Source organism: Trachypithecus francoisi, unplaced genomic scaffold, assembly GCF_009764315.1.
Source record: "Trachypithecus francoisi isolate TF-2019V2 unplaced genomic scaffold, Tfra_2.0 Lachesis_group0, whole genome shotgun sequence".
Classification (NCBI taxonomy): Eukaryota; Metazoa; Chordata; class Mammalia; order Primates; family Cercopithecidae; genus Trachypithecus; species Trachypithecus francoisi.
The window spans coordinates 58,653,938-58,676,509 of record NW_022681453.1 but is presented as its reverse complement, the minus strand read 5'-3'; the positions used below and the strand labels follow the sequence as shown (position 1 = coordinate 58,676,509).

The 22,572-nt window shown below is 43.0% G+C and overlaps 1 protein-coding gene across 1 annotated transcript; it reads right to left on the bottom strand.

Moving 5' to 3' along the window:
* Positions 1–75: 75 nt before the first annotated feature.
* Positions 76–21,692, bottom strand: CCDC174 (coiled-coil domain containing 174). Its single transcript, XM_033210805.1, has 11 exons — positions 21,536–21,692; positions 18,845–18,949; positions 17,735–17,835; positions 14,100–14,158; positions 10,995–11,172; positions 7,587–7,682; positions 5,776–5,918; positions 5,209–5,303; positions 4,546–4,678; positions 2,653–2,805; positions 76–1,841 (listed from the first exon to the last, which is right to left on the bottom strand). Exons 1-11 carry the CDS (start codon positions 21,575–21,577, stop codon positions 1,543–1,545), a joined length of 1,404 nt encoding a protein of 467 aa, XP_033066696.1. The 5' UTR covers positions 21,578–21,692; the 3' UTR covers positions 76–1,542.
* Between the last annotated feature and the right edge of the window lie 880 nt (positions 21,693–22,572).

Genomic DNA, 22,572 nt, shown 5'->3' with positions numbered 1-22,572 from the left:
GCTATTCTGGCTTCCTTGCATTTCCATGTGAATTTTAAGATTAGCTTGTCAATTTCTGCAAAAAAGGCAGCTGGGTTAGTTGGTTTTTATGTGTATTTATTAAAAAAAGCAATTACCCAATTAGGCTGACAGAATGATTAGGCTGACCATTAACAGGACTGGCACCTTTACCCTCGGTGTTTAGAGGTAAGTTTGTAAGAATTCAGGATGTTTGTCTAAGATTGCTTGATACTAGGGCAACAAAACTAAGAGCAGAGGGCGCTGAAAAGTCTGTCTGCGAGTTAGACATCAATTGTATTTAAGTCTGAGATCTGCTCCTTAGGTACCATATGACCCTGCACAAGTCATCGACCCCTCCACACTCCAGTGTCATCTGTAATGAGGATGGGGCACTCCCTTCCACACTGCAGCACTGTGGGAACAGAGACGATGCCATTGCAGAGGACCCCCAGGGGACAGTCTCCTTCACTCACTCCTCTCCTTCCCACTCCTCAAGGAACATTAAGGACTTGTGCTAGCACATTCTCACAGCACTCACTGGCCTGGGAACCAGCTATGGGAGCCCCATGGGCCTGGTCATCAACTCTCAACTGCTTGTCTGCAGCTGTAGGAACCCTCTGAGGTGTGGCAGGCAGAGGATGGGGTGGGTGCCCAGGCACCTCACTGACTTTCTGGAGCCCTGCCCACCCCCAACCCTCTCCTTGTTAGTAATGACATGGGGACCCACCTGCTCCACTGTGCAGCCCCAAGTCTGATCCAAGTCAGGTTCCTGAACGTGAGGAAGCTGAGCATGGTGGCGACAGGGAGGTGGAATGCGCTGAAAAGCTCTAACCATTGCCGCTAAGGCATATTTGTCTCTGACCAGGTCCAGCAGCCTCCACGTACGTCCGTCATTCAACACACATTTACTGAATGCCCACTGCACACAGGAGTGTAGGTAATAGGATGGTATGACAGTAAAAGTAAGTAAACAACTCCCACTTCTACCTTTCTGGACTACGAAGAGCTCCTCCTGGTCTTCCTTATCATTTCCTATGTGATTACTTCTGGGTCCTCTTGGAGAACACATTTTGCCTCCCATGCAGTCTGCCACTGCTTGACAGGGAGAAATTCCTCCTGACCTATGTTCCGTCGGCTGATCTGGAAGCTGAATCCTTGGAATAAAGACACCTGCATGCTAGTATTTGCAAAAGGAATGGAAAAGAACCCTTAAATATGAGTAAGTCGTGGGAGTAGGTATGAAACAGATAGGGTTTTAAGCACATCTCAGTGTCAAATTTTACAGAATAAATACTTCTCTTCTATTGCAGTTCACATGTAAATCCAGGTAGGTATGTCCCTATCCCTCTTAGAATAAAATGAACAGCCAAGTGGCCAAAGTTTCCACGACTTTCCTCCTTGCTGACAAATCCAACCTCAAGTGTGTGCCTCCTAGGGAAAGGAGAGGACAAAGGTACAATTCAGTTCCTAAAGTCATTTCTCCCTCTCTGGGAGAGAAAGGCACTGTCAAAGTACAAACCCAAGCCAGGGTGCTTTGAAAGATCAAGTCACTTGTTTGTAATAGGAAATCATGTCATCCAGAGTTTTGAAAGTAACTGTGGGGGCTTGTGGTGGGTTGTCGGGGGCAGGAGTGGGTGACATATGTGCAGGGCTAGGTCTGTGGCTCTGGTCAGGGTACTGCCCTGGGTCACTCTGTGCTGGCCCAGGCCTGCTCCATGCCTGGCTGCTGGAAAAACCAGTTCTCTTCTGACCCACAAAGTAATCTGATGGTGGGGCAAACTCAGGATCTCTCTCAGCCCGAAGATCTGACTGCCTCTTCGACCAGTATCCAAAGGAAAATTCTAGTAAAAATAAGAAAGAAAATTATTAGAACAGATTAACAAATCAGTTGAATTTATTGTTACTATTATCCAATCGTTGCATATATTTCTTAAAAGCCACCACAAACTATCCAAAGAACAAGAATGGCAAGAGTAAAACTATGTTACAAGGTATAAGTAATACCTACAACCAGTATAAAAGACCAGGCTAAGAAAAGTGAGTGACTACCTCTAGATGGGAAATACAGAAAAAGAGAAATACAGACAAATCATCTGCTTGACATGACACTGTAGGTATTTCACACCAAAATACAAATTTTGTCCTTTATTGAGTTTTGGAAGACACAAACGGGACCTGCCCAACCTTGTTTGGTATTTCACCTCTATTTCTAACAGTGGCTCTTGCATTTCTCTTACTTTAGCTTTGTATCTTATCAGCTCAGACAGCATGGACTAATGTTCTACTGAAATGATTTTTTTCAAAGAGGCATAAACCATAGTCTTCCAAAGAGAGGCTGCTGTGGACACTCTAGAGAATTTACCGAAAAAATGTCCAGGGAAATTCCCCAGTGGAACTATGTGTGAATCCAGGTTAGTACACTGGCATGTAGACCATTTTCAACTGAACATAAAAGAGGCTGCAAAAAACAGAGCACATGAGAACACCAAACCTTCATAATACTTTAAAGGCAGATCCTGAGAAATGGCATTCCAAAGCTGTAAAACCACACAAGGCAGCACGAAGTTAAAACTTACCCCAAGTGCTTCTGGAAAAAAAAACCATTTTCCATTTACTAGAGAGTTCTTACACCTCAGAGCCCACCTCCCTTACCTTTTCCGCGGTCCCACTCCCGGACGTGTGGCACTCCGGGCTTGGTGTCCTTCCTCTCCTGGACAATGACTTCTACCTTGCTACTCTGGGCAGCAGGACGTGGAGCTGGCACAGGCTCTGGCTCCAGTGGCAAAGGCCCAATAACATCTCCATCTATTTTTGTAAGGGAATAAGACACTGTTATAACAAAGCCTAAAGCTATTTTTAAAAATACAGAACATGCTAATCCTGCAAGTAAAAGTAACCATCAATATTTATGAATTACCTATCATGTCCCAGGCAGTGGATTAAGTCTTTTGTATACAACAGGTTATTTAATTCTTATAACAATCCTAATAAATTCAATATTTCCAATGTTATCCCCATTTTATAGAGGGGGAAAATTAAGCTCTGAAATGGTACACAGGTAGAAAGTGATACGGGATGGGGTCCTGGGCTGGGCTGGATGGATTTTAGTCTCTGTGCCCCTCACTATGCCACTCTGCTTCTCCAAACTGGCAATCGCAGGACCAGAAACCCCCAAATCACTCAACTAACATCACAATCTCAGGCGAAGCGAGCAGAGCCAAGGGGAGGAAGAGTTGGGGTCTGGTGTAGGCTCTTCAATTTTGGTCACATTTTTTAAATGTAAAAGAAACACGGATTTTTAAAAAACACTGCGGTGGCACTTCACATTTTCTGGACATGACAGATGTTCAGGAGATGGAGCAAAATTAGAGAAACAATCTGCACAGCTTAACATGTTATAGAGACAGCATTTATCTGAAACTAAACAGATGGTTTTCAAATTCCTAAATGTTTCTGGTCTGTTTTGTTCAGACATTAGGAAACGGCCCATGGCTTCACATAACCTTTGTGAGAGATGGAGAGCTGTACGACCCCTCATACCCACACTCCCCCTTTTCCTTTGGGTAATAGAATGCCCCCAGGTTTCAGCTGAGCATGTGGCCAGCTTGCTGGAGAGGCCATTTCCCAGCTTCTCCTACAGTGAGGTGTGGCCCACAGGACTGAGCTCTGGCCAGCGGGATGTAAATGCATAGGTTGTATGTAAGTTCCCACTCATATCTCTAAAAAGGAAGCTGGCTCCCTCCCTCGTCTCCCTGCCTACCCTAGGCTGGATCATGAACAGGGGAGCAGGGGAGCAAACTTTGTGCAGAAGAAAAAAATACTCTAGGAAATGGCAGAAACAGCAAGACTGGAGGAAGCCTGGGACTAGATGACCACCTGGGGCGGAGCTGCTCACCTACCCTGGATACCCACTCACCCACCCACCTCCAAGTTAAGTAGAGAAACAGATCTCTATATTGTTTGAGCTATTCTATGTAGGAGTCTCTAGATTGATGGCAATTTAGCTTATACTACCACAACTTATACAATAAGCTAGTCTGACACAGCATTTAATAGTGTTTCCAAGGGGAACTGTGCTCCAAGTTCCAAATCACCAACTTCTGGAGCACAGTTCTTTGGTAAGCTTTGGCAAGCTGTCAATATTCGTATTTCTAAATTCTTTTACTACGTAACTTTATGAATACAAATTTCTTTAAATATATATATAAAATAACCAATAGCAAAAAATGTAAGTCTAAAACATACATACGCAAAACTAAACTTTATCTTAAAATATCTCTTTACTGTCTCAATTACAAGACTATGCCATTCTAAGACGCAACACAATGTATTGTTGCTTCATATCCTCATCTATAGCCTAAAAATATTGAATGTCATTCTGCATCACTTTGGTTATAAAAATTGCTCCTGCCAGTACCTCAAAGGTATACTGTTTGCTTAGATATAAAACTAAATGGCTAATTTTCACATTGCCAGCCCTATTAGCAAGACGTCAATGGAACAAAATTTTCCCTTTTGAAGTTCGGCAACATAGACATGATATACCTCTGTTTTCTTCCTCTGTTCCACCTTCTTTTGATTTTTTCATCTTTTTTTGTCGAAGTTTGGCAAGTCTTGCCTCTAAGATAGCCTTTCGCTTTTCCTTTATGTTTTCTCGTTTTGTTCTCTGATCTGTTGTCTGAACAGAAAATCAGAAAATTATTTGCTTGAAGCCAAATTTGCAATATTTCTGTTCAAAAAGATGAAATTTTCTTCTAAAAATAGACTAGCTAATTGATCTTCAGGCCACCTCTAAGAAGCTATCCTTGAGGTCCTTACAATGAAGCCCTATGAAGTACTCTTATACGAACCCTCCGATGTCTTACAAAGTTTCGTAAGCGTTCAAAGAGCATCTTGCAAGCCTTAACACTCAAGAAAACCAACCCATTCCATCCTACACCTTAATCCCTTAAGTAATTTACTATTTTCCCATCCAAGTCGCTCCAAAAGTGCCATATTTGGCACCAGATTTAAAACATCAAAGTTGCACAGGTTACTTGTGAGCAGTTATAAAATTTGAAACACAAAAATAGTATGGCAACTACCTTTATGCAATTCCAAATATCAATTTTAATTTCTAATTAATTTACTAGATTTTTCTGCAGTGTGGTCCAGCAAGAAAGCAAGCGCTCACATCCTTCCTCACAGACACTTGGGATTTATCTGTACCTGTTCACGCAGCATCTCTAAGGTTTTCATCTGCTTGTTTCTCAACTCTTTGTCTCGGGCAAAGGCAAAATACCCAACGCCAAGTTGCCGGGCCTCTGAAAGAAGTACAAATTACCCAAAAGATCAGACTGTCCTGATCATTCAACTATACTCAAGCCACATTTCCTACCAAAGCAAAGAGAAACGCAGTGATATTTGGCACAAGTTTTAAAAAGAAAAAGAAAACGGCTAAGCGAAATAACAAAACACCAAAGAAACAACAAAAGTTAGACCAAGTTTTTGTCCTGTTTGCCAAGGGAAGCATAACAAGCGTTCGTTTGCTTTCAGGGGCTGTCTCCACTTCTCTTGGGGAACAATCCCTTGGATTACCAGACCCTCTGTCAGGAAGATATTCCCAATGTGAGTATTTTAAGGCTATGAAGTGAACAAAGGAAATATTTTCAATTTCCAAAGCAGGATCTTTAATTTCCATGTAAAAGCTATTGCTTTATGAATACTTCCCTTAATGTTTGCCATCAGTTTAAGATTAGAAAAAAGATTTGCAAAGCTGCAAGAAAATAGTCATACCATTTTCCCGAATGTCTTCATAATGTATGGGCCCCATGGGCCTCTTCAGGGCCTCTCTTTCTTCTTCCTCCCATTGCTGGCGCTGAAGTTCTTTTCTCATATCTTCAGATAACAGGGTTTTTTCATTAGCAGGACTAACAAAACTAGTAGGAAAACACAGCAAAAACTATCTTCAGATAAGGACTGAGATATCAGTGTTTAAGTACAGTCAGTTGCATCATGGATAAGTAACACTACTTGATAAAGAAGACAGGGAACTACAGAGGCTTCTGACCCACAAGACTGCTGGAAAATCAGTTACACAGCCTTCACCTTTTTTTTTTTGAGACTAGTCTTGTTCTGTTGCCCAGGCTGAAGTGCAGTGTCACAATCTTGGCTCACTGAAACCTCCGCTTCCCAGGTTCAAGAGATTCTCCTGTCTCAGCCTCCCGAGTAGCTGGGATTACAGGCACCCAACACCACATCTAGCTAATTTTTGTATTTTTAGTAGAGACAGGGTTTCACCATGTTGGCGAGGCTGGTTTTGAACTCCTAATCTCAGGTGATCTGCCTACCTTGGCCTCCCGAAGTGCTGGGATTACAGGCGTGAGCCACTGCACCCGGCCAGCCTTCACCCTTCTTACTCAAGCACGAGACTTGTTACATGAGCATGACAGAATCTTGCCCGAGCACTCAAGACATAAAACTTTCCTGGTCGGGCGCGGTGGCTCAAGCCTGTAATCCCAGCACTTTGGGAGGCCGAGGCGGGTGGATCATGAGGTCAGGAGATCGAGACCATCTTGGCTAACATGGTGAAACCCCGTCTCTACTAAAAATACAAAAAATTAGCCGGGCGTGGTGGCGGGCGCCTGTAGTCCCAGCTTCTCGGAGGCTGAGGTGGGAGAATGGCATGAACCCAGGAGGCGGAGCTTGCAGTGAGCCGAGATCGCACCACTGCACTCCAGCCTGGGCGACAGAGCGAGACTCCGTCTCAAAAAAAAAAAAAAAAAACAAACTTTCCTTCCACCCAGGTCCTGGGCTGACCAGATGGGAGGTGGCCCAGGCAGGGAGGAGGAACTCCGGGTCTCCTCCTGTGGATGGTCTCTCATCTGGGGACATGAAAACTGCTTAACATTTTGGCCTGAGTGATGTCTCCTGTCCTTGCAGATGGCCAGGCCGAGAAGCTCAAGGTTTCCGCTCTCCCTTTCTTATGCCAAGCCAAAGGCTATCTGCTGGATGCCTGAACCTGCAGGACTTGGACAAGGTGGAGTTTCTCCCAACACTTCTCACATAAAAGTTCCTGTAGTAAGAGGAATTTATTCCCCTGGATGTTTCAGAGTTATCTCTTAGGTCTTGTGTTTTAGAGTTACCTCTTAGATCTTATGTTTTAGAGTTATCTCTTAGGTCTTAGGTCCTGCTGAAAAATCTAGTTATAAGGTCCTTACTACAAAAATGCAACGATACATAAAGAAAAAGTGAGTAAGTTCTCTCCCTGGAGCCACTTGCTTGTGGGAAAATCAAGTGTAAATTCTCAAACCACTTTCTCCACAAAGGCTGGTTTGCTGGTTTGGTTTGGGCTTATTCTGTCACTCTGTAGTCAGACATCCTTCAAGGTAAAAGAGACAACTCTACTCATCCACCAGTCAGGTTGTTCTCCAAGTGTGGATTATGTGTGTATGTGCATGCTAACCACTAAAAAGTGCTTCAATCAATCAATATTTCCTTACTGGAGCAACAGAGATCATTAATTATAAAACAGCCTCCCCTCACAAAACAATCCCTGTGGCTGCATTTCAGACCTGGGCAGAGCTCTGCATACCACACACACTTACAGCCTCCCCTGAAGATTTTTATCCATCTCCAGCAGATCTGGCAAATCTTTTCTCATACAGCGCCGGGAACGCCCCAAAGAGTCCACATAATCCACCCTGAAATGAAAGCGAAAAAATGTGAAGGACTTGTACACATGTACAAGCCCCTAAGTCAGGGAGCAGGTGAACAGTGAAGGGGAAAGAGAAGCCTCACTACCAAGAAGAGCCCCCAGCCTCAGAGACCACCACCACTGATAGGAATATGCTTTTTAAAGCTGACACACAATAAGCTCATTGTGCTCCTTATTAAATATTAGTTTTAGAAACTGTTGACAATAATTTTGATCATTTATGTCTTTGATTTCACAGATAAATCACCTACACAGAATTTTGCTGCAGCATCTATGAACTTAATCTAGTTGAGACAATTCCAGACATTTTATCAGTATCTTAGTAACTCTGTCTTGCGCCTGAGATTCTCAACTTGCTCATTTCCTCACAGACTTCAAGTCAGACTTTTTCTTCTTTCTCTTATTTCCTCTAATTGGTATAATTCTACCCAATGTATTAGCAATCTCGTAATGTAAGAAATTCACAGTATTTTTCAGAGTTGGACTCTTCTTAATTAGGAGGAAGCCAAACACCATACCTCTCTCCTCATCTTTGCTCAAACTAGACAGTGGTTAGACAGCTAAGCCAGGCAGACAGCAAGGCAAAATGAAATATTCTGACTTCCTACAATAGAAAATGTGGACGGATTTTCATGAAAAACATCTCATTTGTATTATGACGCAACAGATATTTTACTTTTTAAATTATGGGCAGAGAATCTCCTACAGCCTTTAGCAGGGTACTGAATACACACTTAAGGGTCCAATAAATACTACCTGGCAGACCAATCTAAGGTCAGATTCGGCAGGTATGTGGCTTTGCTTTTGTTAGCAATTTTTTTCCTCTCAAGTAATACTGATTTCAATTGTTAGTTGTGATTTAAAAACTGAGTGTTTACTCTAGTACTGAAGCTGATTATCACAAGAAATAAAACCTCCAACTGCAGCAAGCAGTTTCTTTCTTCCTTTTCTTCCCCCTCAAATGGATGGGGAAGAAAACCATCTAGCCAGATGGTCTGTGTAATTATTTACAGTATCTTGGAAAGATTTTCTACCACCTGGAATTTAACTATCAAAAGGATTTTACAAGCAATTATGATTCTGGAGCTTAATTTAAAAACAAAAAAATGTGTCAGAACTGCTTGCAGAGCGTCTTCCTTCACCATATGGTGGCATGTGACACCTTCAATTGCCCTCCAAACTCTTCAAATCACTGGCAAATTGCTTGTAATCACACAGGCATTAATAAGCAAAAATTTTTAAAAAGACATTAGACGTTTCAAAGGAGATGAGATTTCTGCTTTGAAAAGCAATCATAGACTATTCTGTTTCCGGAGAAGGCTTCCAAAACGTACAGATCCCATTAAATAGAAGTGGCAAGACAGTAGTCAGCCACGGCTCCATCTAATCAGCAATCACTCACTGAGCAACCCCTGCAGGCAAACAAAGCTTTCCTCAGGCAAGGAGAGTAATACAGGAGGGCTAACAGCCATGCCACCTTCCAAGGGTCTGGGGAAGTTAAGGCACACACCCATGAAACGCTTATTAACAACAGTGGGTACACAAAGACTACCAAAAGTTTGCTAAAATCTTTTTCTGATAATGAGGCCTAGTATGTGACAATAATAAATAAAAGGTAATACCCGAAGAGCAGGAAGTATATTAAGTGCTGCCTGACTTCAGATGAGGGAGCAATCACTTAGAGATTAGAAATGATAGGCCAGGCGTGGTGGCTCATGCCTGTAATCCCAGCACTTTGGGAGGCCAAGGCGAGAGGATTGCTTGAGCCCAGGAGTTCAAGAAGAGCCTAGGCAACATAGTGAGACCCTGTTTCTACAAAAAAAAAAAAATTAAAAACTGAGGCAGGAAGATTGCTTCAGCCCAGGAGGTCGAGGCTACAATGAGCCATGATCATGCCACTGCACTCCCGCCCGGGTGACGGAGTGTGGAGACCCTGCCTCAAAAACAAATAAATAAAAAAGAAAGAAATGATGAAGAAAGGCACTAAAAGAAGAGACTGTATGTTTTTCTCTTTTGGTTCCTTATAGCTTGCAGGCTGTTCAAGCCTGTTCCAAATGGTACCAAATGGTACCTGTTCCAAATGGTACCAAATTATTTAGATGTAAAAAAGTAGGTAAGAAGATACCTGTTTTATCCCAATGAGAATGTTATTTCTGAACCAACATGGACACCCTCAGTGGAAGGAAGATGCAGTTTCTCTGTCATCCACAGTAGCTGGGACTGCTCTCTTCAGCTCATCAATGACTGCCCACAGGGCCAAAGGCTAACAAAAGATCAACGCCTGCTGCAAAGAGTCCTGAGAAGTTCCCAAAAAATGCCCACCATGAGGAGGCTATTTCAGCCTTGAAAGAAGGATGAGAAGGATCCCAAAGGCAAGAGGGTGGGTTCCCAGAAAATTGTCAGAGCATCAGTACAGCTCTCAGCAATTTCAAGAACTGCTGCATAGTTTCCAAACAATAATATCTTAGGTAGAAAAAAATCATTGTAACAGAATTCCCATTCTGGTCTCTCTACTTATTGATAGTCTCTTTAAGGAAAAGACGAGTTTGGTTCTTCTATCATTCATCTACATATAGGCAAAATTCAGGAAAATGTCAATAATAAAGGTTTACAAAATGCCTGCTTATACTTCACAGGCAGCAGTTTCTTGTGTAGCCCAGAACACTCTTACTTCTTGAAGCGGGGTTAAAGTAAAGGGTCATGGGAATGAGGCAGTATAATCTCTGTTTTATAAGGGAAGATCCTGAGCCTCAAAGACTGAGGAACCTGATTAAGATCATACAGTCAGTGAGAGGTGCAGCTGGAATCATCCAAGGCCCACGAGTCCACACCACACTGCCAAACAATGTCACAGTCAGAGTTAAGACATATAGGGCCACCACTGCTGGCTTCCTTCTCCTAGATAGCAGCTCTCCACCATGTCAGAACGAGGACACGGGTAAGGCAGCAGCACAGGCACAAAAGGAAGGCGCTCTGCCCGCACTGTTTCATGTCAGTGATCCAGGCAAGCCAAGTCTGCCAGGCACTGAGTCTCCTTGGGCCTGGCACAGGGCTGGGCACACAGCAGGAGCTCAGTCAGTATTTGTAATTATATGTAATTATTGTAATTATGTCTTCATTTGAGCTACTATTTTTACATCCATAATAACCTAATCCAACCTAACTTAAAAGGAATTCTCAAAAGAACACCCAGGAACAATAAAGAGAAATGGCTTGATAACAACCCAACAAAATAACTCCCAAAATGTCAGCACAAGTCTGAGGATGTTCCTCAGAGCTAATCCATGATGCTACCAACCATTCTTCACTGGGGTCTTGGGGAGGAGGGATCTCTCCCTCAGGAAGGTTTTCCTCATCGTCGTCCCTTTCTCCTGCCTTTTGAGAATCTCTATGGGCACCAGATGCCTCCATTTCTTTGCGCTTGTCTATGATCTTCTGCGTGAAATCCACAAGGTACATATCCTCCACTTCTTCATCTAGGACATAAAAATCAGTTTTCAGACATCAAAGAGGAAAATCACACATGGAATTGACAAGAAGCAGTCACATTCATTGCCTGGTGGCCCCATCACCCCTGACGGCTCATCAGCCAATGCCTCCACTCCCCAAACGTTTACAAAGACACAGCCACCTTGGGAACTGACACATAGTACACAAAAAAATCTTGAAAGAGCCTAAAGTTTTCTGTTGCCTCATCAATACACTACCTGAGTAAGCAAAACCATCTTAGAATGTCATTTTAAGATAACACAACAGTCTGATTTTATGCAACTCGTCCAACCAATTACATCATACAGAAGCAAAACTGCATTTTCCATGTCATCAGATCAGGACAGTAGAACTTCTTGCTTTAGGTGTTACATATCTGTCTCATCACGTGGGCTGGATCACTAACCCTGATTATACTGTTGTGGTTTGGTAAATGTTTTAAAGATCATAATACAGGTAAAAGAAGTCATCTGAGTTCTTGCCAAGCCGATGAACACCAATTCCAGGCAAGGCATGGAGCGAGACCCTACAGGACATATACAGATATGCAAGACACTCTCTGCCTGCAGGGCTTATGGTCCACTTGAGGAGCTAAAACACACACTGGCAGTTAAACAACAATCCGTGACACCTAATTTAACCCAGGATAGCTCATGTAGCACAAATTATGTATACCTAAAGTTTCACTACGCTGGATTTAGGACACAGTCATTTGAGTCTTTTTCTCTGATGACAGAGATTAAGCTACATTGAACCGACATTAGGCTTCCTATTACCAGTGGTGGTGTTTTCCCCACCTTAGGGTGAAGAAAAACTGAGGCTCCAAAACATAACTTGCCCAAACTTGTAGGTCTGACATATCTATCAGGAGGTGGGCTTGCTGGCTTTGACAAAATCAGGTCTCTACACTCACACTCCTTTGGACCTGATTTCTATATTAACAATATAAGTAGGCCGGGCGCGGTGGCTCAAGCCTGTAATCCCAGCACTTTGGGAGGCCGAGACGGGCGGACCACGAGGTCAGGAGATCGAGACCATCCTGGCTAACACGGTGAAACCCCGTCTCTACTAAAAACTACAAAAAACTAGCCGGGCGACGTGGTGGCGCCTGTAGTCCCAGCTACCCGGGAGGCTGAGACAGGAGAATGGCGTGAACCCGGGAGGCGGAGCTTGCAGTGAGCTGAGATCCGGCCACAGCACTCCAGCCTGGGTGACAGAGCGAGACTCCGTCTCAAAAAAAAAAAAAAACAACAATATAAGTAAAGTTTGAATCAAAAGAGAAGAGACTTTAATAAAATAAACTTTTTTTTTTTGAGACGGAGTCTCACTCTGTCGCCCAGGCTGGAGTGCAGTGGCACCATCTTGACTCACTGCAACCTCCACCTCCTGGGTTCAAGTGATTCTCCTGCCTCAGCGTGCCAAGTAGCTGGGACTACAGGCGCCTGCCACCACACCCAGCAAATTTTTGTATTTTTAGTAGAGACAGGGTTTTGCTTGGCCAGGTTAATCTCAAACTCCTGACCTTGTGATCCGCCCGCCTCGGCCTCCCAAGGTGATGGGATTACAGGCGTGAGCCACCACGCCCAGCCTAAAATAAACTTATTTTTAAAAACCACAAAATTCCTGAAATAGAGAGGAGACGTAGTCTGAGTTATAAGGCCATAGGCTAGTGAGGCCTCCTAGTAGGTGGCCATCCTGGAGCTGCTTCTTCAGGAAGAAGGCAAAGCCTCTCCTACAGTGCCTAGCTTTGTTGAGTGTCTGACCTTCCTGTGCTGGGCTCCTGCTGTACAGGGAAAGTGCCCCTGCGGTCTGGGAAGCAGCAGCCAGGGACCTAGGACCAGCCTTGCCTCTCTCCTACTGTACCTGGGCCCCAGCCATGCTAGGCTAGGTGACTCTGTTGACCTCTGGCCCTGCCCTTCCTCGGCTGGTCTGCTCACCAATCTAGCCCTGCAGGATCCCTTTCTCCAGCTTGCCAAGGGTAAGCCCAACTTCTCCCAAAAGACTTCCCTGATTACATATTCACTTTCCCTGCCTTTTGGGAATGAAATAGGCACTGCATCATAAAATCTCTTCTACTGTTGTCTAATTATAGATTGGGTTTTTTCTGAGGCGTATGAGATAAGGAAGTTTTTTGTTTTTTTTTTTTAGAGACAGGGTCTCACTCTGTCACCTAGACTGGATCATAGCTCACTACATCCAGGATGCAGTGGCAGGATCAACAGCTCACTGTAACCTCAAACTCCTGAGCTCAAGCCTCAGCCTCTTAAGTAGTGGGACTATAGGCATGAACCACCATGTCCAGCTAATTTTTTAATTACTTTTTGTAGAGACAGAGTCTCACTATGTTGTCCAGGCTGGTCTCAAACTCCTGACCTCAGGTGATCTGCCCGCCTTGGCCTCCCAAAGTGCTGGAATTACAAGCGTAAGCCACTATACCCAAACAGATTTACAGCAATTATGAGCACATCACAGAAAAAAACAAATAGAAAATAGAGGGATAACAGGGAAAGAAAAAACGTAACTCTAGCACCTGACAGAACCACAATTCCACCCAGCCCCAACCACCCTGTTTTAGCACAGCTGTAATTGTAGGTAACTGTGACTGACTCAGACCTTGTTCCCTAACTTTGCTTCATTCTGTGCCATTTTCCTCGGAGGATGACCCTGCCTTGAGGGCAGAGGCAGAGGATCTGGCTTCCAGTACTTGTTTCTCCCTTCCAGGCACTTAACATGCTGCCAGGCATCCACCAGACACTTGATAAATTATTGCTGATTTTCGTGTCTCTGTGCAGCCACAGAAAGTAAAATTTTGATGTCTAAATTTTCTCTCCTACAGTTATTTTAACAAGTAATGTAATATCAAAGGGCTGTATGAATTACAAAAAATGAAGTAGAAATAAAAAATTTTATTTACCTATAAAGTCTCCTTTAGTCATTTTTTCATATAATTTGGCTTTTTCTTCCAATTTTTCCCTAGGAGAAAAAAAAATACAAGTATTAGAAATAGTCTTAAAACTGTTCTTCCTGGTTGCCCCCACACTCCCTGCCTTACAGGTATCACCTGCCCATGAGGCCCAGCCTCATGGGGTCAAGACAACCACAACCAGCACAGACCACACCATCCTGAGGATACCCTCAGACCACCCTGCCCCATGTCTGCTCTGCCAAGGAAAACAGAAGCTCCATGAGGGCATGGCCTGTGTCCTCTTATTCATCACGGGTCCCAGGGCCTAAAATGACGCTTGGCACACAGCAGGTTCTCAATCAATATTTGATGAATGAATAAGTGAATCAACTGACTTAAGATTCCAACAACTTAACTGCCAACTTAAAACAAATATCAACATTCCAACAACGCAGCCTCTCTGCTCACAGTAACTCTGATGACATGTATTTTTCAGTGGTACAGACCATGAGAGGGTGAGCAATTCTTTATTCTGGAAATACTTAATGATGTTAAAGAGAAGCCCCAAAGAGGTCATCTGCAAGTTCTCTTAGTGAATGACCACTCTTAATCACAATCTCAGAAATATTCCTCTTTTATTTTACACATCCATTCGCCAAGTACTTATTGCACACCTCCTACCTGCCAAGCGCTGTTTTAGGCACTGAGGACTCACAGGAACAAGAAAAAGTCCCAGTTTCCTGGGAGTTTCCATTCTAGAGATGGAGAAGGACAATAAAGCTAAATAAATAAAGCAATGAAAAGGAGGATCTGAGACTGTGAGAAGAGCTGTAAAGGGAACAGACACATGCCAGCAGAGGCCCCTTGACATGCAGTAATGCAGTGCATGGTGGACCAGCTCACTCGTATCAGCCTTCTAAGACCCTATTTTGGAGGGCTCTTAATGTAACTAGCTGATCATCAGTGGATCTTACTGTTTTAATGAAAAGAAAACTAAAAAAAATTTAAAAGTCAAACAAAACACAAAGCAGCAAGTGTCAGGTTAGAGTGAGTGAGCAGGACACTAACTCAGAGAGGGCAGTCAGGGGAAACCTCTCTGAACATGACAACTTAGCCATGGTTTGCACAGCAAGAAGCAGCCAACCACAGGAGGATCTGGGGGCAGGGGAGGCAGGGCAGAAAGAGGAAAGATTAAGAGAGAATGAGCTTGACATTTTCAAGGAAGAGAGACCAGTAGAGCAGAGGGCACTGAGCAAAATAGAGAATGGTGCAAAATAGACAGAGACAGGCAAGGACGAGAGCACATGAGAAAGGATATGAAACTTGGTGCGGTAATAGCAGCAGTTTTCAGGGCTCAGGAACAGTCTACGAGTGGATAATCGAGATCAAGTAAGGTGTCAGGGAAATGGCCGCTGGATTTAGTGGATGAGGAAGTCACTAGTGACTTTAAAGAATAATTTCTTCTGTTGAGTTAGAAAGATGGAATTCAGGCCGGGCGCGGTGGCTCAAGCCTGTAATCCCAGCACTTTGGGAGGCCGAGACGGGTGGATCGCGAGGTCAGGAGATCGAGACCATCCTGGCTAACACGGCGAAACCCCGTCTCTACTAAAAAATAGAAAAAACTAGCCGGGCGAGGTGGCGGGCGCCTGTAGTCCCAGCTACTCGGGAGGCTGAGGCAGGAGAATGGCGTAAACCCGGGAGGCGGAGCTTGCAGTGAGCTGAGATCCGGCCACTGCACTCCAGCCTGGGCGACTGCGAGACTCCGTCTCAAAAAAAAAAAAAAAAAAGAAAGATGGAATTCAGAGCATGAGAACAGGGACACTGTCTGCAACCTCTAAGTGCCAGACACTATGTATCTCCTTTAATTCCCTGAAGGACTTCATAACCTAAGTATTAACCACCTCACTTCACAGATAAAGAGAGTCTTAATGGATAACTAACTTCCCCAAGGCCTTCCACCTCAAAAAAGCCTGGGACTGTGCTTGTGTGTCCTGAGCTCTGGAGGCAGGCAGATGTCCTGCAGATGTCTTGACTCCCACAACACAGCAAAACCAAAGTGCTTCATAAAAGTTACTGCATAGAAAAAGCACAGCAAAGTGCCAAGAAAAACTTGATATACAGAGCAAAATAATAAAAGATCATGGTACCTTTGGACAAAATTAAAATTCTGAGAATATGTCCAAGAGTGGGAAATGTCTCAAAACTGATCATATCTTTAAGTAAAGCCTGAGGTCTGTTGGGGACAGGTCAAATGCTAAGAAAAAAAGTCCACAAATGGGCTAATATTCTGCCTTCTATTTTCAGACCCAACATTGCTGAGCAACCTTGGCAACTACTGTTTGCAACCACAGAATTTTATTATTCCATGTATCCAAAAGCATGTCATGCCAAACATTAAAGCCTGGGATTCTCTCTGAGAGTGAAGCTGTCTTTTCTTTAGAAAAATATTAAAGATGGAATGACAGAATTAGAAAAATCATCATTCTGAAACCAGCATTGTGATAAATGATAACTATCAAGATTCATTAATGATAACAAATCATTGCATGGAAACGAGTTGGTGAAGAGGATATTCACACATTCTCCAAATTTCCCACTTCAGATTACTATTAATTACACTTCAGATTACTATTAATTACAAACTGAGGAGGCACCTTTACAGTGGTGAAACCAAGTATGCATACCTTAACCAAGTAATCAAACCTATCATCACCAATAACGACTCAAACTGACCTTATGAGCCTCCTGATGTGCTTCAATGGGAAGGACACAACACCGTCTACATATTATTCTTACTAAAAACATTTCATGTGACTCTAATTGGTTGTGGGACATTGCAGAAATAACTTGCCTGGACCCTTAAAAACATTAATGGCATAACAGACAACCAAAAGGCAAGGGAATTGTTCTAGATTTAAAAAGACTAAACAGATTTGACAACTACATACAATGTGTAATCTTTGAATCCTGGATTAATCTTTTTTTTAAAAATCTACAAAGTACATAATTGTACTGGGACAACTGGTGAAATCTGAATATGGACCACAAAATAGATAATAGTCATTTATCAGTGTTAAAGTTCTTGGGTATGATAGTGGTACTGTGGTTATGTAGGAAAATGTTCTTGTTCTCAGAAGATATATGCTGAAAGATTTAGAGGAAAAGTATGATGCTTAACAAAGTCTCTCCATACACGCAGGTGTGTATGAGAGACAGAGGAAAAGCACCTGTGACAAGATGTTAACTAGGGAATTTAGGTGAAGAATATTAGAATGTTCTATGTACACTTGAAGTTTTTCAAAATAAAAGGGTGGGGGGAAAATTTAGGGTTTCTAAATTCTAATGTCATCCCAACTAGCCCACACCGTGGGAACACTTCTTAATAATGTATTGATAATCTTAGTGTCTAACAAAGGCTGAAAGCAGGAATGTTTCATCTTATAAACTGTGACTATGTCTTACCTTTTTATGATAAGACTACAGATATATCTGCAAATTATATTGTTTTTAGAGTACTTAGAGTATTGGGCTAGAAAGATATTAAAAATAAAATTTGTAAATCAAAAAGAACAAAATTTGAACTTCCATTTCTCTGCCTGGGCAGCCTCAAAGGTAACTATATTTACCAGAGCTTATAACTTTACCTTGCTTTGTCTAAAGTCTTCTGTTCTTCAATCTTCTGTTCAGCATCCTTCTCAGCTCGATTTGAAACGCCTACATTCTGTTTGCTCCAGATACTTGGTTTCTGGAGAATAATTTTAGAAGACAAAACAGAACCACATGATTGCCAAAAAAATCTACTTGTGCATCAGGAAAAAAAAAAAAACAAAGGAGATCATGAGATCTTATGAATCAATGGAGAAAACTAGATAAGCTGTGTCCTACAAAGAAACTGATTATATGTGGCAAGCAGGAGCTAAAAAAAGAGCCCTCAATTATATAAATAAAATTTTTTTTTCTTTTTTTTTTTGAGACCGGATCTCACTCTGTCACCCAGGCTCGAGTATGGCGGTACGATCTCGGCTCACTGCAGCCTCAACATCCTGAGCTCAAGTGATCCCCCCACCTCAGCTTCCCCGGTAGCTGGGAATACAGATGCACACCACCATGCCTGACTAATTTTTTTTTTTGTAGAGATAGGGTTTTGCCATGTTGCTCAGGCTGGTCTTGAACTCCTGGGGTCAAGTGATCTGCCTGCCTCGGCCTTCCAAAGTGATGGGATTAGAGGCGTGTGCCACCACGCCCAGCCTAAAGAGCTTCTTGAGTGCAGAATCACTTCCTACTATCTTTTATCTCCTTAATGATTACAACCTAAATCAAGACTAATGAAAATGTACACATTACAGAGAATTAGTAATACAAATAGTAGACACTATTATCTATAAAACTGGAAAAATCATTCACAGCTCTTATTCACCCTGATATTTTCTGCTATATTCTTAATATTATCTAATTGTCTGTCTCTATTTGGATACCTAACACCTATAGAACCAGATAAACTTCCGTTTATGAAATGTAAACAATCCACATTTTCCCAAAAGAAGTGCTAAAGAATTAGCACATTACTATGTACTTTTATATAATCTTACTGATTTCTATTTTAATAACATTTCATGCAAATGTTAAACACAAGATAGAGATTTTTTCCTTAACATTTATGTGTACAGATACCACTGACAACCTTAAAACACTTAAATATGGTATAATTCTCCCATGTTTGGAACCAATGGAGATCATCAGATCTTATTTTTTACCTTGTTAGTTGTTTTTGGTTTTCCAAAAACTCCAGAATCTTTTAGAAGTTTTTCTTGTTTGAATTCTTCTTGCTTTCGGAAGAGTTCAGCCTTAAGATCTACCAACTAGAAGAAAAGCAGTAAGTAAACAAAAATATTAAATTTTTGCAGGTGACTGGATTCCTAAATTACTATAATTTCCAAAGGAATATTTCAAGTTCTGCTAAATGGACAAATATGGCTAAAAAACTAAATGTGGCTAAAAAACATTAATGTTTAAATGTAGAATCCAGTACACAAATTAAGCTAAGTCATGTTTCATTCTACCTCTGCTGCAAATGTATTTTCACTCTAACTTTCAACACTTGAGGCTTTTCTTAGTCAAGGAGAAAGTGATAAAGCAAAATAAAATTAATGAAGTCTGCATCTTTTAGTTTCAGATTAAACTTGATTAAGCACCTTCTCTGTGACTAGCACTGCACTCATTTAATCATCACAACTTATTATTTCTACAGGGAAATGCCGTTATTCCAAAACTATCTGAGCATCCAGTTTGTGTATGGTACTTAACACTGAAGAGCAGAACATAAACATGAATCAGACATACTCTCTACCTCAAAGAGCCTACAATGTAACAAGGAAAGTAATGTATAATACCAGCAAAATGTAACAAATGACTCTAGAATGGAAGAAAGTAGCACACAAGTTCAGATAAGGGAGCATTTCCTTCCGAGCAGGGTGATCAGAGAAAGCTTTGAGCAGAGCCTTTAGAGACACATTATTTCAACAGCTAGAAATAAAATAGACTGGGTGAATTATAACAGCTCCACGAATGACTTAATCCATTTCAAAAACCGTAAGTTTGGCTGAATCTCCTAGTTCAAGAAGAGGAAAGAAGGCCAAGGCATAGGGAATGGGGCAGTTGGGCGAGTATGAGCGCCTCTCCCTCAGCTACAGTAGTCACCCCTGCCTACTCTGCAAAAAAGGACATAACAACCGTTCCCTTTTTAAGGGTCCAGGTACAGCTGCTTATATGGATGGGCATTTGTAAATCAGATACTTAATCACTGACTTAACCATCAGACACTTAAAAAATCACTTTACTTGTTAAGGAAAATAAAAATAGCTGAGTTCAATTTCCATGTTGGAAGAAATTGATTTAAAAGGTAACCATTTAAAAATGCAAAGGGCAGTTTCACTGCAGACCCTAATACTGTAAATTCTTAAAAACAAATGAAAAACTTCTTTTTCTTCAGCTTACTTAACCACACCAAATTTTCCAGCCACATATCTTCCTAGTCTACAACGGCCTTTGACTTTAAAAGATGCTCAAAAAATTGTAAATTCTCAAATAGCATTCTTATTACAATTACTGCTAATTTTAGCCTATCAGTACAGGTTGGCTTTAATATTTACAGCTTTTTGGTTCCTGATCTTCAAACAAACATAATAACTAGTACCAATTTTAACCAATACTAATAACCAATAATAACTAGTACTCAAATATTGGGACACCTATGTTTTCCTTCATACTTCCTTTGTGTACTAATACTCTTAAGTAAATTCAAGATTAAATCAAAGGTTGGGCAATTTGCTCTGACGATGAAAAGGCAGCAGCTTTGGAGTCAGCTAGACTGAATGAGCAAGGGTCTATCACTAAGATTTCTTCCCCCGCCCCCGCCCCAGACGGAGTTTCGCTCTTGTTGCCCAGGCTGGAGTACAATGGTGCAATCTTGGCTCACCGCAACCTCCGCCTCCAAGGTTCAAGCGATTCTCCTGCCTCAGCCTCCCGAGTAGCTGGCATTACAGGCATGCGCCAACACGCCCGGCTAATTTTTTTTATTTTTATTAGAGACGGGGTTTCTCCATGTTGGTCAGGCTGGTCTGGAACTCCCGACCTCAGGTGATCCGCCCGCCTCGGCCTCCCAAAGTGCTGGGATTACAGGCGCGAGCACAGCCGTGAGCCACCGCGCCCGGCTATCACTAAGATTTCTGTATGTAAGCTGGGGAAAGCTACTTCATCTTTCTGGGCCTCAATTTTATCATCTATAAAACGGAGATATTAATAGCACCTACCTCCTAAAGCCATTGGGAGGATTAGTGAGATAGTGCATATAAAGTGCTGGCACAAAATGTGTACTTAGAACACGTTTTCTTTCTAGGGTGGCTGACTTAATAAAACTGCTTACATCCTTTCAGACTTCACAGTTCCCTATGGCTGCATTAACAACTATTTAGTTCCAGGTGGGGTACGCTGGGCACTTTCGGCTCCTGTGGAATATGTCACACTCTAAAGTTCTGGGAGGACTTTGGGGGTCCCTGAATGGAGGAGAAACCAGGAAGAGGATATGTCTGCATAGCAAAAAGAAGCTACGGTTCCTCCCGACTGTAAGGGAGAAGGCTGGCGAGGTGCAGGTCCTTGCGGGCAGGGCAGAAGGGAGGTAGGGGACACCACGGGACACCAGGTTCAGGTCCGTGTCTGAGAGTTCTGGTCCGGGCGCGTGTCAGAGCAGAGAAGCCCAGTTCAGGATCCTGTAAGAAAACTGAACCGGATCCCCGCTGGAGAAGAAAATCCAGGTCGGGGATTCCTGTTTGAGGGGAGAGGTCAGATCTCTGGGTCCCCGAGTGAAGAAACAAGCTAGGTCGACATTCTTGTCTGATGGAGACAGGGTGAACCCGGAGCCCGTGGAGTTACCTCATACCCTCACTCACCGAGGAGGCCGTGACGTCCAAAGGCTTTTTCCTACGGTCCATGGTCGTGCCGGAGTGTCCCGGCCGAAGAAGGACCTTTCGCACCCGAAGCAGGCCTCGTAAGCCTACCTCCGTCGCAACCGGAAGTGTCTTCGAAAGCGACACTGAGTTTGCGTGAGTTTGCGACCCGAGTTTGTCAGCTCAACGCCATCTTGAGAAGGTCAAAGTGTGGTGCGTATTACGTTCGCCATCATTTTGGAAAGGTCAGGGAGTGCGGAGGTTGACGCTAACTGCTAAGGTCATCTTGAGGGCGGAAGGTAATAAGATTAGCGTGGGCGCCATCTTGAGAAGGTCCGAAAAAGCTTTTGATTGTGATGGACGCCATATTGGGTGGGGCGGATGTGGGGTTGGGGACAAAGATAATGCCATCTTGGGGAAGGCTGACGCTTGAGTGAGTGAACTGGAGCGTCTCGGGAAAGGTGGATTGGGAGGACCGAAAGAATCTAACTACAATTCGACGACCTGCTGCCTGGCACTTTTCACACGTTAAATAGTTGGTTCTTACAAGAGCGTACGAGATAAGGATTATTATATTAATCTTAGTAGAAATAACAAGAATAATAGCTAACGTTAATATAGTGCTTTTTTTTTTTTTTTTTTTTTTTTTTGAGACGGAGTCTCGCTCTGTCGCCCAGGCTGGAGTGCCGTGGCCGGATCTCAGCTCACTGCAAGCTCCGCCTCCCGGGTTTACGCCATTCTCTCGCCTCAGCCTCCCGAGTAGCTGGGACTACAGGCGCCCGCCATCTCGCCCGGCTAATTTTTTGTATATTTTAGTAGAGACGGGGTTTCACCGTGTTAGCCAGGATGGTCTCGATCTCCTGACCTCGTGATCCGCCCGTCTCGGCCTCCCAAAGTGCTGGGATTACAGGCTTGAGTTATGTGCCACTTTACATATTTCAGCTCTTAAGAAAGTGAACCCCTGGGCCGGGCGCGGTGGCTCACGCTTGTAACCCCAGAACTTTGGGAGGCCGAGGAGGGTGAATCAGGAGGTCAGGAGT